The sequence below is a fragment of the Mesocricetus auratus genome, unplaced genomic scaffold (genome assembly GCF_017639785.1).
Source record: "Mesocricetus auratus isolate SY011 unplaced genomic scaffold, BCM_Maur_2.0 Super-Scaffold_6723, whole genome shotgun sequence".
Taxonomy (NCBI): Eukaryota; Metazoa; Chordata; class Mammalia; order Rodentia; family Cricetidae; genus Mesocricetus; species Mesocricetus auratus.
The window spans coordinates 16424557-16444107 of NW_024429183.1; the positions used below are offsets into that span (position 1 = coordinate 16424557).

General features: G+C 44.5%; 1 protein-coding gene across 1 annotated transcript in view; it reads right to left on the reverse strand.

The window, feature by feature from the left end:
- The window catches only part of Wwp2 (WW domain containing E3 ubiquitin protein ligase 2), a 122039-nt gene that overhangs the window by 43072 nt on the left and 59416 nt on the right, over positions 1-19551 (reverse strand). Inside the window, exon 7 of the mRNA XM_040737189.1 lies at positions 7511-7638. Coding sequence (XP_040593123.1) covers positions 7511-7638 — 128 coding nt within the window. The remainder of the gene's footprint in view (positions 1-7510; positions 7639-19551) is intronic.

Genomic DNA, 19551 nt, shown 5'->3' on the forward strand with positions numbered 1-19551 from the left:
AATCATGCTCTTAGTATCTTGTTTTCTTCCCAAGTGCTCCTCATAGCTCCTGTGCTTACATTACATTTTAAATCTATATCGGAGAGTTGGTCCAGCAGTTAACAGCACTTGCTACTCTTGCAAGAGGACCCAGTTTTGGTTCCCAGCACCAACATGGAACTGTCTGTAACTCCAATTCCAGGGGATCTGACACTCTCCTCTGGCCTCAAAGGGTACCAGGCGCCCAAGTGGTATACAAACATACATGCAGGCACAGCATGCATATACAGTAAAATTTATGGAAACAGAGGTGATTGGATCTTTGAGTTCAAGGACAAACCTGGTCTACACAGAGTTCTAGGTCAAGGGCTACACAGTGAGATCATCTCAGTAAGATAATAAATAATAATAATAACAAATGACTTTTAATAAACTCCATTTCTGCTTCATACTACTCATCCTGAAATTCTTTTCTATGGTAAAGCCAAGGAACTAGCTTTACCTCAGTGAATAACTATGCATTCACTAAATCTAATAATTTTAAAAGATAGTAGAATTATAATCATCTGCTAATTGTATAGTATTACCACTTAAAAAAAGATATTTAAAATATTTGGGAGTGAACTGTTATTTATTTAGCTTTTGTCTTTTCACTGTTTGAGATGGAGTAGCACCTATGTAGCTCAAGCTAGCCTTGAACTCATGATCCCCTTGCCTCAGTCTCCTGTGTGAGTATGCTATCACCCCTACTTTAGAACGAATGCTTACATAGAAAAGATGGTGGGTCCTTCACCCCATGTCCCAGAGTGTTACTCTTTTATATAACCATGGCACACTTACCTAAACTAAAACAATCTGTACAATACTATTAACTAAACTCCAGACTCTATTTGAATCTTACCAGCTTTTCCACTAAGTTGCTTTTTCTGTTCTAGAATCCAATCCATGATCCCTCATTGCCTTTAGTAAGGACACTTTTATTAGCTCATTTGCAATTCCAACAGCCCATGAGGAAAATGTTATTCTCACTCCATCAAAGACATGCAAGCTTCCTGACTGTTCAGACAGGTGCCTGCAGTCAGCGAGCAGCAGAACTGACACTCCAATCCAGAGTATCTATCATGAGGTGGAAGTAAGGGGGAGGAGGAAATGGAGAAGGCCTGGATGTTCTCCTGGATGGGAAGAAAGCGGAGGACCAAGGGCAGGAGGGTCGGGTGGGGTGCCAAGGCAGCTGAACAGATAATGGTTTCTGTAACTGCTGAGTGGTTCACAAGGCCCTGCTGAGATGTTGGTTAAACACTTCAACTTTATGAATTACATTCATAAAGGAACAGGAAACCCATTGGCCAAGAAAAGATCAGAAATTGGACAATCTTTTTCTTAATCCCAGGCAAGTCAGCCTAGCAACTGGCAAGCTCCAAGTTCATAGAGAAAAGGAGGGCGGGCAGGGAAGGGATAGAGATCTTGTCTCAAAATAAGGTGAAAAGCATCTGAGGAAGATACTCAACAGTGACCTCTGGCCTATATTCAAAGGTGCAGGAGTGTGTGTGTGCGTGCACACACACACACACACACACACACACACGCATATACCTGTACACATATGAACACATATGTGAAATTACACACAAAGAATTTTTGTTTTAAAATAGGAGCTGGAGAGCACCTGAGTTTGGCTCCCAGCACCCACATCAGACCTCTCTGGTACATACCCAAACACAGACACATGCTTAAAAATAATAAAAATAGATAGAGGTGGTGGCAGAGGCCTTTAATTCCAGCACTTGGGAAACAGAGGCAAGTGGATCTCTGAGGGTTTGAGGCCAGTTTGGTCTACATATCAAGGTCCAGGATAGCCAGAACTTGTAATACCTTCACTCAAAGACAAAACAACAACAATGAATCTTTAAGCAAAAAGAAAAAAAGTAAAGTTACATGAGAATAAAGGGGAAGGTGAACAAACCATACCTCTGTGCCTGATCTTAATTAACCTAAGTAGATAAATGTAACTCCTACTTTAGCATGTCTCTAAAAGTTTAAAGTCTAAAATTTGTTTTTGAAAAGTTTATGGACTTTCAAGTAGAAAAAGTAACAAGGCAGAGTTAGTCCTTTTAGACATTAAAAACATACTAAGCTAGGGCTGGAGAGATGGCTCCAAGGTTAAGAGCACTGGTACCTCCTCCAGAGGACCAGGGTTCAACTCCCAGTAACCACATGGCAGCTCACAGCCATCTGAACCCCAGTCACAGGGCATCTGACTCCCTGTAAAGAGGATGCCAGGCAGCCATGTGGTGACGGACACATGCAGGCAAAGCACATACACACATGAAATAAAAAATCTTTTAAATATTATCCCAATAATCAAAATAAGTGGGACTTATTCAAAACAAGAAAAATTCTCACAGTATAAAAGAAAGCAGGAAGTGTACACTCTAAGGAAAAGCCACAGTGGAAGCTGCCTGACTTGACACTCGGTGAGAACAGGGCTCCAATACAGAGGAATCAGTCTAGGGCTGGGTAGCTCAGTGGTACAGTGTGTGCACAGCATGCATAGAGCCAGGAGTTCAATCCCCAATACAAAACAAAGCAAAATAAAAAAGTAATAGCAAGAATAAACCATGAATGGGACTCAACACTGATAGCATAAAAAACTAGAACAGTATTTATAAGGTTGGAGAAAAAGAAAATCTCATATACCACTTTGTAAAAGTTTTTTTTTTTCCCCCAAGACAGGGTTTCTCTGTATTGTTTTGGAGGCAGCCCTGCATCTCGTTCTGTAGACCAGGCTGGCCTAGAACTCACAGAGATCCGCCTGCTTCTGCCTCCCGAGTACTGGGATTAAAGGAGTGTATCACCAACACCAGGCATAATTTGTGAAAGTTTTATGCAGCCTTTGACATATAAGCAATCCTCCTAAAATTGATCTCTTTTTAAAAATTCATATCCATTTACACAAGAATTGTACTAACAAACTCCTGTGCAAACAGGATCAGTTTCAGAAGGGTCCAATGGGACAGCTAGAGCCCAGGGATTCAAGACCAGCCTAGGAACACAACTACAATGTTCCTTTAAAACAAAGAACAAAGCTGTATGCATAGGACATGTGCCAGCAGAGGTGGTACATGACTGCAGTCGCAGCACATTAATGCAGAGGCAGGAGTGCTGTGGGTTCAAGGCCAGCCTGGCGTACAAAGGCTTCCAAGCTAGCTACTCTTATCTCAAAAACAAAACAGAGAACTACATAAGAGTTGAGGAAGAACAGTTAAATGATATATGGCTATTAACTACACTAGAATTTATTATTTTAATTTTGTTTTTGAGATGGGATCTCATAGTGCCAGGTTCTCTTGAGTTCAGTTTATGTGGGGACAGAGACTGGCCAGGACTCACGCAAGCTAGGCAAGCTACACTCCCATCATGAGACTACTTTTAAAAAGTAAACAGTGAGGCTGGAGAGACAGAATGGTTCAGTAGTGACGAGTCCTGTTTGCCCCTCATGTCTTTTACATGCATACACAGTCAATAGGAGACAGTTAAATTAGTCTTGCATGTTTGTGAAACTCTAGCAGCAGGCACAGTTAGCTACTCTTTCAGAGGACCAGAGTTCAGTTCCCCGCATCCACAGGAGGCTCACAATCACCAATAACTCCAGGTCCACGGAACCTGACATCTTTTTCTGGCCTGCTTGGGACCTCTACACATGTGTGCATATATGCATACAGATAAATGCACATTCCATTAATAAAAATAATCTCTTAAAAAGCAAACAAGAAGACCATACAGATAAATGGAAGCATGGATAAAAAAATAATGAAATGAAACAAAAAAGCAAATATCCATGCCTCATAATCAAATTATTCATACAAATAAAAGCTATGTGCTAGACGCCATGCCTCACACTCTGTATGCCCCTCCCATATGGTTTATTCCTTATAATGACATATAAGATGTACACTCTGGCCCTTATTTTACACATGAGGAAAAAAGTCCCAGCAAGTAAATCACTGAGTTTTAAACATATACTAAGTATAGGGAGTTAGATTCCCACCACAGCCTATATAACCACTGTGCGTGCAAATCACATTTAAGAGAACTGTAACAGATGAAAATTTTTGGTGAAATTTTCAATAAAAAAATCAGACAGTAAATCACTGTGCTAACAGTCCAATGAGGTTCAAAGCCATTAGTCTATTTCTCAGTCCCACCACTTCTAAAACTTAGAAACATGGTGTTAATATAGACAGGCTTCCATTCACTCTCATTATAAAATGGATATTATACAGTTGTAATAATATAAAAAAGCTAGCTGGTGGCTTTACCCCTAATGTCTTTTATATGCATAAGTACAATATACAGGTAATAGCGGTTGTTAAATTAATCTTGCCTGCCTGTGAAAACTCTAGCAGGAGATACAGCCCCTATACTGCCATCCTGAAGTGGTCCTCACAGGCTTAAGATGGAGGGATGGAGACATCCTCATTCATATCCTACACTGCCAAGAGGGGGACCTTTGTCTGCCCACCCTAGTCACAGCTCTTGCTTTCTGTTTTTACATAGTCCGGGCTGCCTGTAAGGGCAAGATGAAATGTCATCATTCCTAAAAAGGCAGAGGCAGAGGCCAAGGCCTTTGTGTTTTAGCAGGTAGGAGCTGCCCTTTGAAGCTAGGTTTTAGGAATGGTTTGGGCATTCAGACACACAACCATAAAAGATGTCTAAAGTTGCTGGAGCTAGACACATGTGAATTTTTAAAGACATGACTGGAACCTACCTCATAAGCTAGAACATAATGTTCTGGGGATAAAGACAAGAAGCAAAGATCCCTAAAACTAAATATAAAGCAAATAAAAGTTTGCTGCTATCCCAGAAGGTCTGGGGAGATGGCTCAGTGGTTAAACACTCACTACTCTTGCAGACAAGCTGGATTCAATTCCCAGCACTCACACCAGGAGGCTTCCAATCACCTGTAACTCCACCTCCTGGGGGATCCAATGCCTCTGATCTCTATGGGCACACGAAGACTCTAACCCTACCCCCATTTTAAAACTTTTAAAAAAATCTTTAAATATCTATGAAGTTTGACTCAAAGACCATTACCACATAAAGCCAATTCTATCAACAGTTTTTATAAAAGCAGAGAGGGTGGAGGGACACTGCTATCATGGTAACATAGAGCCTTGGAAGGATAAAGTGACTGGTGGCCCAGCTGCTGCATCAGGAGACTGCTTCCATGTGGACAAGGATGACATGGCTTGTGTCCAGTAGGGCTACTGCAAGTTTCTCTATAAACAACTGTTTGCTGCTGCTGGGAGAGCTGCGTATGACTCTATGCAACAGTCCACAGTCACTCGCAAGCTTCTCTATAAACAACTGTTTGCTGCTGCTCGGAGAGCTGCGTATGACTCTATGCAACAGTCCACAGTCACTCGCTTGCTGCCATCCCTTTGTGCAGACGGAAAGGATGTGACGATTGGACCCAGACCACTGGGCAGGCCGAGACAGCAGCTGCTGGGACTTCACCCCTGCAGTGACCTCATCCAGCAGGTTCACGGGGAGCCGCTTAACTCATTCTTTCAAGCAGGTCCCCAACTCTAGGAAGGAAGACAAGTCATGCCCCAGGCTTGCCACTTTACCTTTCCTTGTACACAGTGAGGTAAGGAGGCAACATTAGCCACAGAGGGACTCTGAAGTCCCAGCCACTGCTCCAGAGAACTGAAACCCATGACAGAGCAACCCAAATAGAGTGTGACTCAGTCAGTCTGTCACACACAGGCCAACAACAAACTATGCTGCTGTGTCTTCATGTCACGCCTCTGCAATCACAAATAGGCATCTATAAAAGTCCTTTCTGTGTCACTCCCAACTACAGTCTGTGGAAGCAAATGTCCATGTCTCCTTCCATTGGCTCCAAATGAAAACAAATGACCAAATGACCTGTTGTCACTAAAGACTTAACAGTCTTCAAGAGCTTCAGAAAATGAATGTTTGCCTGACACTGTCTCAATGAGACAAAAAATAGGATTAAAATGATTTACTTTGTAACAGGCTTCCCCTTCCCAAGTACAGGGAAACAGTCAAGTGTAGAAAAGTTCCTGGATGTGGATAGGACCCAGTGTCTCTTCTCCCACAGTGTCCATGCTGGAATAGTGACAGCAACACCTGGGGGGACTTAACATTTGTCAGCCTCTTTACCCCTTAGAATGCTGTCATCTTCTTCCACTCAGCTCTTAGGGCAAACTCATTCTTTTTCCCTAGTTGACAAACTCCCCAAGTAGGAAATTTCTTTTTTTCTTCAAATATGCCAGTTATAAATAAGATACCTAAGGCTAGGTGTAGTAGACCTCTGCTTTGATGCTAACACTTGGGGGAGTGGCAGGCAGATCCTTGAGTCTGAGGCTAGTATGATCTACACAGTTGAGTTTCAGATCAACCAGTGCTACACATTGAGGCCCTATCTCAAAAAACAACACAACAAGACTAGTGACATGGCTGAGTGGTTAACTATTCTTACAGAAGATCTGGATTCAGTTCTCAGCACCCCCATGGGTGCCTCATAACCTGCTGTAACTCTAGTCTGAGGGAATATATCACCCTCTTCTGGTCTCTGAGAGCATGTGTATGCATGTGGTGCACATATATACATACCCTCAGGGGCACGCATGCACACACACACACACACACTCACAAAACGAAAGCTGGGTGATGGTGGTGCACACCTTTAATCCCAGCACTTGGGAGGCAGATGCAGGCAGAGTTCAAGGCCATCCTGGCCTACAAATCGAGTTTCAGAACAGCCAGGACCATGCCACAGAGAAACCCTGCCTCAAAAAAAAAAAAAAAAAGAAAAGAAAAGAAACTAAATAAATCTTATTTAATCCAAATGAAACTCAATGTTGATAATAAATTAATTTTAAAAACACACTTGTAAAAAATTTTCTCGGCTGGTCGATGGTTTCCGCACACCTTTAATCCCAGTGTTTGGGAGGCAGAGGCAGGTGGTTCTCTATGAGTTTAAGGCCAGCCTGGTGTACCGAGTGAGTTCCGGGACAACCAGGGATAAACAGAGAAACCCTGTCTCAAGAAAAAAATCTCCACAAAGGGATATTTTGCTTTTCATTTTTATTTTCTGAGACAGAATCTTATGTATCCCAGGCTGACCTTGAACTGTCATGTAGTCAAAGATGACCTTTAACTTCTGATCCTCCTACCTCCTTAAGCCAGCTTTATAAGGTGCTGAAGTCTGAACCCAGGTCTGCCTCATGAAGACTACATAAGTCTCCACCCAATTGAGCTACATCCCCAGGCCCAAAGGAGTATTTTAGGCATGCATGGGAACGTGGAGAATAACCCTGGATGTCCAGAGTAAGCCAGAGGTCAAACAAGATGGGTCAATGGAGTAAGTAATGGACTCAAATTCACACAAGTGCTGGAGTCTCTCTCACTGCTCTGACACAAAAGGCAATGCCCTGAGTGCGAACAGGACAGGCACAGACCTCCTGTTCCATCCAGGCTGATGCTGAGTGTCATCACTCACCTGTGCCATTGGCTAAGCCACTGTTGCTGGGGTTCTTCACAGGCTGGCGGTGCCGGTTCCTAGCACCAGGGCTTTGGTCACCGGTTGTTGTGGTTGCTCTGGCTGAGCCACCTGAATGTCTGTGCGTTCTGGGGGTGCAGAGGAGAAAGCAGACCAACATAAGTCACCGCGAGAAAGAAAGACGCTTCCCCCTCTTGCTATTTATTAGAAACAAGACCTGGAGTCACTTCAGCTCTGCACTCAACAGGAGCTGGCTCTGAGCAGAGGCCCAGGGAAGCTTCCTTCTTGGTAAAAGCCCAAAAGGCAGCTCTGTGCAAACTTTTCCACTTGAAATAAACAAATCAGGAGCAGATCACCCCCACATCTGAAATAACTGGCAAAATAGCCTGTGACCATCACATTATTTTTATTGGGCTTAGATGTTAGGAATAAACAAGAGCCTCCGGACAGGCAGTGGATGAACTTTCTCCGGTTAGGTACAGGGGCCCAAACTTATGCAAATCATTCCCCTATATCTGGGAGATGACTATGCAGCATGAGCCAGTGCATATGTTGGGACATCACACCTAGACAAGAGGACTTAACAGCTCTCCAGGTGAGTGAAACGGATTTAAGGAGGGTTCTAGCAGAAGAAACTGCTATTTTCCCAGAGCACAAAGCAACGATGACAAAAGTTTGTTCTGTAGGGTTCCTTCACTCCACTCAGTAAAAATGTCTAGGCCTCTCTGCCTTGGCTCTTTCGCTAACAGACATTATTGGTATGCCCACGGTCATTATTTAATTTGCATCAACTAGATGGTTTAAATGCCATCTAATGAATAAAGACAAGTCGGGTTCTCCCTTCCCCCCACCCTGCCCCACAGGGTTTCTCTGTAGTTTTGGGGCCTGTCCTGGAACTTGATCCATAGGTAAGGCTGGCCTCGAACCCAGAGAGATCTGCCTGTCTCTGCCTCCCGAGTGCTGGGATTAAAGGTGTTCGCCACCACTGCCAGGCTCTACAAGTCTGGTCCTTTCCAGGCAGGGAACCAAAGGCTGAGAGAACAACTTACACTACAGGGCATGGGCAGAAGGACCAGGAACAAGAAAACTGATCACAGAGACCCCAGAGGAAACCACACTCACTGAGTGACACCACCATGACCTGAGCATTACACTTTAATGTACCACCTCACTCAGGGCGGCCACTCTGACAGTGGCTCTATTGCTCCATTTGCAAGTAAGTAAGCAAACAGGAAGTTCTGCAGACCACATTCTCACCCGGCCCCTCCTCCTCGGCCAGAGGGTGAAGGTGGAATAGATGGTCCTTTGTTGACCTTCTCTGGAGCTACTTTCCCCTAGTTACTGGGCAAGTGGTAAGACTTGATCTCTAACAGAGCTTCCTGCCAGAAAGACCACCTAGCAGAGTCTCCCTGCTACTGAGAGCATCTCTCCACCAGGCTGGGATAGGCCTACAGCACAAGGAACCGTTGGTTTTGTGAGGGGTTATAAGTCACCTACTTTCTCAGTAACAGATTCTTTTTTGTTATTTCAAGACAGGGTTTCTCTGTGTAACCCTGGCAGACCTGGAATTCACTTTGTAGACCATGCTGGCTCTGCCTCTGCCCTTCAAGTGCTGGGATTATAGGCATGCGTCACCATGCCCAACTTTCAGTAACAGACTCTTGTACAAGATGGACATAAACCACAACACTAATGGTGGTTATCTTGGAAGCTTGGAATAGGGATACTTTGTTGATTTTTCTAGTTTCCTTCTCTGAGCTTGTACACTTCTGATGGAAAAGACCCCATAAATATTTTTTAAAGAGAAGTAACAACTGTTCTTGGGGTAGCGAGTGTGTGTGTATTGAACTAGATGTGGTAGCATACATCTGTAATGCCAGCACTCAGGAAGCTGAGTCAGGAGAATTGCTCAGAGTTTGAAGACAGCCTTGGTTATACAACAAGTACTATACCAAAGACTACTGAATGAGATTTTATCTTTTTGTTTTGTTTTGTTTTGAGACAGGGACTCGCTTGGTAGACCAGGCTGGCCTCGAACTCACAGAGATCTGCCTGCCTCTGCCTCTCTAGTGCTGGGATTAAAGGTGTGCACCAACGACAGGTGAACTGGGATTGACATGTGAAACAAGCTTGTTTCTAACTTACATAAAATTAAAAAAAACTGGTAATGGTGGTACATATCTTTAAGCCCAGCACTCAGTAGTGAGATCCAGGCAAGCCAAGGCTACACAGCAAGACCTTGTCTCAAAAAACAAAACAAAACAAAACAAACAAAACACAGTGAAAATGACCGACAATGAGAGGCCCCATGACCTTGCAAACTCTGGGGTCTACACTTCCTAAAGACGGTGCAGTTGTTGACAGTTAAGAGAGGATTTGGTTTGACTTTCCCACTCCATCTTACTTTTCCCTGCGCTACCTTCATAAAACAAAAGCTGCCAACCACACCTCAGTCAAAGAAAAAGATTTCAAAGCCCCGACTTCATGAGAAGAAATGTTACTGCGAAGCCCTTCCCCACAGCCACACATCAAAAGCAGAAAGTAGTCCCCAGCTCCTGAGGGAACAGCAATGCTCAGTAACTGTTCAGCATGGCTCAGTGTATGCATGTGTTGAGGACAGAGCTCTAGAGGTGAAATGGCTTAATAAAGGGTTATTCCAACCAAGAATCTCCTCACGAGGACAAAACAGGCCTCCTAGGCTTGAGACCCACAGTCTTTAGAGTAGGTCTGTCCCTCAGGGAACAGAAGCAGACACACAGGCTTTGACAAATCCTGACTTCTTCCAGGGCCAAGGTTCCTTGTCACTCTATAGAGCAGCTGGGTGTAGACAACAGGGTGGGACTCCCTGCTCTCCTGGCTCCTCCCCACCTCCTTTCCACGAAAGGGCATGTGGTCAGAGTTGAGAGGGAATACTTTCAGAAATGTTTAACCACTAATGATAGCAGCTTACCCTGAATGACAGGCTGGAGCAGGGCTGGGATTAGTCCATAAACCAGGGACAGCTGGGAGCACTTTGCAGGAATTGCTGCCTCCCTGCCACCACCTCCCCCAAATTCTCTCTCTCTCCTCTCCTCTCTCCTCTCTCTCCTCTCTCTCTCTCTCTCTCTCTCTCTCTCTCCCCTCTCTCTCTCCTCCCCTCTCTCTCTCTCTCTCCTCCCCTCTCTCTCTCTCCTCCCCTCTCTCTCTCTCCTTCCCCCCCCTCTCTCTCTCTCCTCCCCCCCTCTCTCCCTCTCTCTCCCTCTCTCTCTCCCCCCCTCCCCTTCTCTCACTTTCTCCCTCCACCCCCTCTTCTTACCCTTGTACTAACTTTAAAGACCCTCTCAGGGAAGACAAGGCCTCACTAATTGAGGAAAATCTCTTCAGCAGTTTCCTCTCCTGGCTTGCTCACTCAACCCTTAAAAGATGTGATTGTGTTGTGATTACAAACTGGCCCACTCAATGAAACCACACACCACAGGCCAAAATAGCACTAGGACAAACTCTCAGGGCAATAGGGAGGAGATGAGCTGGCCCCTGCCACAGACAGCCTGGCTTCAGCTCTGCCAATGACTTCAAACTTGGCTTCATCCCCCTCCACATTGTGGGGGCAAGGAGCTTCTGTGAAGCCCCCCAGGCAGTGAGGAGAGGGCTGAACCACCATGCCAGTTAGAACAAACTCCACAATAGTTTCAAGTTGCCTAGATACAGAAACTTAACTGTTTCTATCCAGTCCTTCCGTGAATGTCGGTAATGTCCTTACCCTGGTTCCTCCCTGAGGAACTGAAGTCACCAAGGAATGCCAGTCAAGGCCAGAGCTTAGGATTCCCTCCACACTCATCAAAATGGTTCTGAAGCAGAAAAGGTCTCAGGCAACAGCTCTTGGCTCTCATCTCAATCCTGAAGCTTTGTCTGTACCATGACTACAACATCTTGGATGCCTTGGGACAGCTTGTCTCACCTTCTTGTTGATTCTGAACTGTATTCAACTGTTACCTCTGACATCCCTGTTCTGAAACAAAATAGTCCCTGACCCCAAGGCAAAACACAGTGACCTGTAGTCTTGCTCCAACACACGTGTATATCCATAATGCTACTGTGACAAACTGTTCTTCCAAAGCCACTGCCAAATGAAAAGATGGGCTCTGGAGAGGTAGCCTGGTAATTAAGAGCACTGGCGGCTCTTCCAGAGGATCCAGGTTTGACTGCCCAGCACTGTCATGGTGGCTCACAAATGACTGTAATTCTAGTCCCAGGGGATCTGACAACCTCATCTGGGCTCCTTAGTGGTATACAAACATGTATGCAGGCACTCATACATATACATTAAATACATATTAATTAAATAAGTTATATTTTTGTTTTTTTTGAGACAGGGTTTCTCTGTGTATCTTTGGTTGTCCTGGAACTCACTCTGTAGACTAGACTGGCCTCAAACTCAGAGATCCTCCTGCCTCTGCTTCTTGAGTGCTGGGATTAAAGGCGTGTCCATCTTACTTCATAATTAAAAAAAATAATAATGGTAATAATTTATATATTTCAGCCACTGAAGAACTATCTCACTAACTGAGGAAAAAATAAAAGTTTGCACACATTTTAGAGGGCAGGTTACTTGCAGTGTGAAAATACCACATGTATACAGAAGGATTTGATAGGGTTGTGACTTAGGCAAAGCCCAAGACCCACAAACATCTCTGTTAGCCAATGTAGAGAGCCTTAAAGGCCAGTGTTGGCTGAAACCCAGATACCAAGCACACCGGTCTATCTCAGTACTGGACCTGGAACATGAAACTCTTTAACCTCAGATCTGCCCACTGGTGCAGGAAACAGACATTTAGAGCTAACAACTGATGGCTTTCCTCCAACTTAACAGAGCAAGCACAGTCACTAAAACACCCTAATAAACACAGCCAGTCTGTGCCATCAGAATCAATACTCGCCTGAGAGCACTACAATCAGGAGGCACCTGCCTCACCTCAGACGCTTAACTAGTCATTGTCTTTTAATAGCAGCATGGGAAAAAAGACAGAATCAGTGAGAAACGGGCACTCAAAATAGAGGGAAGGAGGGAGGGAGGGAGGGAGGGAGGGAGGAGGGAGGGAGGAGGGAGGGAGGGAGGGAGGAAGGGTGGTGTCTATAGGCAAGCCTACTCTACTCGTATTCTTTTCAAAGCTCCTCACTCAAGAACAGATTTTAAAAAAGAAAAAAAAATGGAGGTGGAGGGAGAGGTGAATGGAGAATGGCACAGTTACAGCTAAAACGAGGCCATCTGAGTCATTCCTGGAGTAAATTATGGCTCCCTCCTACCTCTAAGCTGTCAGCCTCAGAAATGACAGGGGCGGTAGAAAAAACACAACTGCCAAGTCCATTCTAAATTACAGGAAGACAAACAACTGACTTTTGCTCAACCTGGAGGAGACAGCAATCCTCTCAATGACTGCTACTTTCTTGGACTAAGTTCATTGTAAGAGAGAATTAATTGTCCCACATCTACTCTAATTCCAGGTCACATATTGGGTTTCATTGATCTGAAAACTCCAACACTCTGCCAAACTTTCATGACAGATCAAGTTGACTCAGCACAGCTGTAGAAGACTAAGTAAGGCTCCTGGGCAGAGAAAGCAGCAAGTGAGACTTGAGGCTCTCAGAACCTGCACTAGGAGAGTGTGGGATACTCCCACAGGAATCAACCTTCACTAACACACAAGAGGAAACGTTAGGGGCTGGCCTGCAAGCAGAGCTGGAAGGAATACCAAGATGTCTATCCAATCCATCTTCCTACTGAAGTGGGTCTGTCTTAACCTGGCCTCCCGCTGCCTCGAAGGCTGACAGCTCTAATCCTGAAGTGACCACTGACCAGGCCCTAGTATGGCACTCTATCCAAGGGGTTCTACCGTCACACACTCAACCAACCAAGGATCAAAAAGAACTGGGGTGGGGTGGGTAGTGGCATCTGCATTGAAATGCAGATGAACTTTATTTTCTGATATTATTCCCTAAATCATTTACATGGCCTTTAATGGGTATATGCAGGAGGTCTAAGGGAAGACTGAGGTAGGAACATACCAAATGCTTTACACCACCTTACCTGTGGGACTTGAGTGTCCATAGATTTTAGAGTCTAGGGAAGATCAGGGGATCAGTCCCCGAGGGCTACTGAGAGGCAGTTGTAACTGGGGACATGGTGTGTTATTTCTAAACATTCTGACATGACAAGTGACAAAGGTGGATACGTAGCAGGAGGGAGAGAAGAAAGGAAATGTTCAATGGACATTCCTCCAGCTGCTGCTGTGCCTTCCTGCCCAGGAAAACACAGGTCTCTGGGTCTACTCACTGCATACTCTCCCGGGGACTCCTGAACCCAAAGCCAAATTGTGGGGTTGACGTGCTTCATCTAGAGCAGATCCACTTCACCCTCACATCAACACTCCCACTGTGGGGCTGTGATTTTCAAGCCCATATTTGTTTTGTCTCTTAAGTTTAACATCTGTCTTCGATGAGGCCCATGAAAGAGGAGCCATATCTATTTTGTGGCACTGTATACCCAGCACCTAACCTGACTTCATATGAAGAATGTAAGGCTACAATGTCACTCTGCTAGGTTTTAGGTATTGTTCCTTCCCCACAAAGGCTGACCCTAGGCAGCATGTGAAATGACCTAGTATCATGACTTACTTCATTAGACTCATACTGTGTCTCCAAGCCCTGGTTTGATCTGGCAGTTTCTTCTTGAACTGTAATTTTCAAGCAAGGAGTAGCACACAATCGAAGGCAGGAACTGAGAGACTTATTATAGTAGACAAAATTTCTAAAATGACCTCTGCTCTCCTTTCAAAGATACCTTACCCTGATGCCTAAAACCAATGAGTGGAGTATCACCCACTGTAAGCAAACTACACAAGAAATAAGACATGTTCACATCTTTCCACAATGTCAGTTCTGTCAACTGTATTTCACCAAACAATTCTTGACTTCACTTGATATTGTGGCCATTCACAATCACAGGCTATTTTATTCCAATCTTAATTGCAAATATTAACTCTCCAATCACGCATTTTTACAGCTCTCTCTCTCTCTCTCTCTCTCTCTCTCTCTCTCTCTCTCTCTCTCTCTCTCTGTGTGTGTGTGTGTGTGTGTGTGTGTGTGTGTGTGTGTGTGTGTGTGTGTGTGTGTTACATAATGGTTAGGGAAGGCTTTGTGAGTCTCAGGGTTCAGAGAGGCTCCACTGAAGGCAGAGAGAGGCTAAGGACACAATGGAAAGTCTCTGTAGGGCACTAGATAAGAAGTTTCATGAACCACAGTTCAAGGCACAGAGGACCTGCACATAGGCTGGGTGGCAGGCGGTCTGAGGGTTAGTATGAAGTGGCTTGTGCTACAAGCAGAAGAAGCAGCAACTGATGTGTGGCTAGAGGCAGAGCCCCTTCACTGGGTCATTTTCCTGAAGAGGCTCACAGCAAGTACTCAGGTAACAGAACAGTGTGCCTACAACCTCTTGGACTTCAAGTGCTCTGGTCAAGGGAGCTGCACTCCACTGGTCTGGTGTGCTTGCTAAGTTCAAAAGCCTGATTTGTCTATTATGATTTTATTTTGTTTTGTTTTGAGAAAGTATCGAGTATCCCAGGCTTGCCTCTTACTCCCTATGTAGCTAAGACTGGCCTTGAACTCAGATCCTCCTACTTCTATCACCCAAGTGTTAGGATTATGACTTAGTTAAGGTTTCTATTGCTATGATTTAACATCATGATCAAAAATCAAGTTGGGGAGGAAAGGGTTTATTCGGCCTATGCTTCTCCATCATGGCTCATCATCAAAGAAAATCAGAGCAGGAATCCAAGCAGGGTAGGAACCTGGAAGCAGGAGCTGATATGGAGGCCATCGAGGGCTGCTGCTTGCTGCTCAGTCTACTTTCTTATAGAACCCAGACCACCTTCCCAGGGGTGACACTACCTACCTTCGGCTAGGCACTCACCCATTGATCACTATTTAAGAAGATGCCTTACAGTTGGATCTTTTGGGGGCATTTTCTCAGTTGAGGTCCCCTCCTCTCTGATGACTCCAGCTGGTGTCAAGCTGACATAAAACCAGGCAGCGCAGATAAGGAGATAGCATGCTACCCAGCTCTCTGATACGCATAGTGCTAAAACTTCATGTAAGTTATCTGTCTTTGCCTCATAAGTAGTTCCTTCTTATTTCTTATACAAACATGATGTAGAGCCATTTTACCTTAGTGTTTGGGCTCAAAATAGAGCAAACTAATCTCTTATAAAATGAAGCAACTCAAGGTCCCATCTCTAAGCAAAGTGCTTTCTCCAGCAGGTGGCAGAAGAGAAAACCAGAGATTCAGAGCTCCAGAGAGTTGACATAGCATTCCTGGCATAAGGACAGAAGAAGCCAAGTGGGAAGTCACACAGGTATCACTTCTCAGACACACAGCTGGGTAATAACATCAGTACAATGCTTGCACAGCACCCCATTTCACCCTCTTCCTTTAGGATCTCTCTGGAATCCCCTGCCCATCGCCACGGGACAGCAGTGCAGGGACTGTGTCCTTTGTGAGGTACAGCCTTTCAAGGCCCAATAAACACTAGAGAATTTGGACAACTACGTGTGAGACCTGGCTATTCTTCAAAGGCAGAAACACTCTTTTTCTGGTAGAATCAGAGTACAGGTCTTTACACATTCTTTCCAGAAACAAGCCTTGGTTTCATGACAACTCATCTCCGAGTCTAGGGTCAACCTTAAAAGCTGCATGGATCGGAAAAGAATAGTTCATGATGCCAGCGTTGGTGGCGCACGCCTTTAATCCCAGCACTCCAGAGGCAGAGGCAGGCGAATCTCTGTGAGTTCAAGGTCAGCCTGGTCTACAGAGTGAGTTCCAACCGGGGAAAAAAATAAAGAATCGGTTCATGAAAAGAGTTTCAATAAGGAAATAGCAAGCACAGGGAGAAAGGCACCAGATGAAACAAGAAGAATGGGTAGGCTGTGAGATTCCCCACACGTGTGAGAGGGAGTAAGACTGGGAAAGGGCGAGGGAGCTACAAAAAAAAAAATTCTACTCCACCCAAGCTCCTGAACCATGCTCTCACACCTCAGAGTTGGGACGAAAAGAAAGGAATGTAAACCAGTAGGCAAGACCCACCCTGAAGTCCTGGCAAATGAAGAAGCCCAGAAACACAGGGCTCTTTCAGCTCAGCAAACACAGAGCGAGCCGCTGCTACGTGCAGCAAGGCACCACCCCAGGCTCCACTGAGGACACAGAGACGAATGAGGGGCACACTGCCCTGACATGGCACTCAGCCTAGAGTCTCAGTCCACTCTCCCTGCATACCTCCTTCTGCAAGAAAACCGACAAACTACGGAGGAGAAGGGAGAAGGAATTCCTTCCATTCTTCAGTTCATCATTCTTGAAGAATAAAGAAAACTATTACGATTTAATTGAAAATAAAATTGGGGGAGGCTGGGACTGTAACTCAGTGGAAGTGTGCCTAAGCATACTCAACCAAAGCCCCAGTATGAGCTCCGCATCCAAACAAACAAAGTTTTAAAGGCAAAGACCTTGGATGGGTCAGTGAGATGGCTCAGTAGGTACAGGCATCTGCTGCCATGCCCAACGGCCTGAGATCAATCCCTGGAACCCATAATGGTGGAGGAGAGAACTGACTTCTGCAAACTGTCTGACCTCCACACTCACCATGTACATACACACACACACACACACACATTCACACTATATATATATATATTTACACACATGAACATACACATATATACACACATACTACATACACATATATAGAAAATCATTTTAAAAGAGGAACAAAATAATAATAATAACAACAAATATTTGCACCATATCCTCCTTAGAGTCTTCATTCATTTCCCTTTTCCCCTCTGTTGCTAACGTCTGTCTCTTTCACAGCCGTTTGTAAGCACACAAAGTAGATTCAATGCACAGAAATGCTACAAGTCATTAAGAAGCCATATGGAAATGTGCACACAGGGAGTGCACGGCACTTCTTGTCTCATCCCACTGCCAGACTCAGAGTGTGGCGTCCAGCTATCAGTGAAGAGCGTGTCAAAAACACCTTCCACTTACTGAGATTCTTTTGTTTGTTTGTTTTGGGGGCTCTGTGAGAGCCAGACTGACTTCAAGTTCACACTTCTCCTGTTTGGGCCCCTGAAGACTAGGATCACAGGGGCCCTTCCTCACACTCATGTGCTCGTCTTGGGCTAAACATTCAGGGAAACCCAAGAGGCAAGACAGACAGAAATTATGAGGCACAGGGATGGAAACAAGCCCAAAAATACCAAGAATCACATGAAACATAAACAGACCAACTGACTACAGAGCTACAAATGATCACATTGGTTTCTTTTGTTTTAGAATTACTTAGATGCTTTCATGAGAAATTATACCTAAAGTCTTAAGACCCTTGGAAAAGGCTGACCTTGAATGGATGGGGGCATAAGGGCCAAGCAGAGTTGGTGAAACAAGCTCTGGAGATAAAAATGCTGCCTCCCTCACACTCAGTCTGATCCCTGGAGCCTACATGGTGGTCTGAGAAGCCAAGCACGTGGGACGGACGGATAAACACACACACACACACACACACACACACACACACACACCAAATGTTTAAAAAATACTTTTTTAAAAATAAGAAAACAATGTCAAGTGAATCAGAAAGCAGCTGGAGGTAGATAGCTTCACTAATGTTAAACTGAAGAATCTCTTACACAATTTTTAAAATTAGGAGCAGGAGAAATGGCTCAGTAGTTAAGAGCACTGTAAATCTCTGTTCAGTGCCCAGCATGCACATCAGGAGATCCAAGGCTCTGGTCTCTACAGGCATCTGCAAACTTGTGGCGCACAGGGACTCATACAGGTACACATATACCATAAGTAAAAATATGACTTTTGAAGCTTTATAAAATTAAGGCATAATTTATATACAGTATAATTTATCCTTTTTTACATGCATCACTTGATGAGTTGTAACTAATGTGACATGACTACCATCACAGTCTAGACAGGGAGCATACCCACTGGCCCCACATTTCTTTCCCCTGGGTCCCGAGCCACTGCTGATTAGAGTTATCTCTGTCATTTGGCCTTTTCTCAAGTGTTATACAAGTGGAAATATAGAAGATGAAACTCTTTGGGTTTAGTTTGTTGTGTTTAACATAATACTGTTTTCTAAATGAGTTTCTACCAAGTTTCTTCTTTTTTAAAATATGTGTATGGCTGTGCTGCAGGTGTGTCTGTGTACCACACGTGTGCCTGGTGCCCATGGAGACCAGAAGAGAGCATCACATCCCCAGGAACTGGAGATGCAGATGGTTGTGAGACTACTGCTCAAGCCAAATAACTTTTATGAGAAAAAGTAGTAAAAAGAAATGGCTGGGGATGTAGTTCAGTGGTAGATAGCTTACCCGGCATGCAAGAGGGCCTAGGTTTCATCCCCAGAACCCATACACCCACTCACCAACAGACACACATACACACTCACACTCTCCCCAACCCATTCCTTCAATGTTCAATCCCTAAGCCCTAAGCCTCCTCCTCAAGTCTTTGCTCAAAGGTCTCCTTTCCACGATGCCTCTCTTGAATGTCCTCTACTTTTAAGGAATACATTTATAATTTTTTACATAAACCAAACTTTTGAGGAGAGGCAATATGACAAGGTCTTACTAGGTACTCACAATGGCCTTACACTCTCCCAAGCACTGGGATCATAGGCATATGTAACCATAGTGTTTAAAATAATAAAGTTCAATAAAATCAGAAGAAAAGAGGAATGCTCTGAGATTCCCGCCACAGGGTCTGAGGCACAGAATGTCTATGGAAAAGACTACATCATGGTGTTACAAGGCGGGCAGCACGAGTGGGTTTGGGAGGCTGTAACCTTGACAGGATGCTGGAGGCAGATGCCAGAGTGGGGTGATTTAATAAATAAATAAGAAGCAAAGGTGGGAGGCACAAAGACTACTGAAACCAGTATCTGTGCTAAACTTCATGAAACTGTAAAGTAATATAAATTCTAGGTTTAAGTTCTATAGCTACC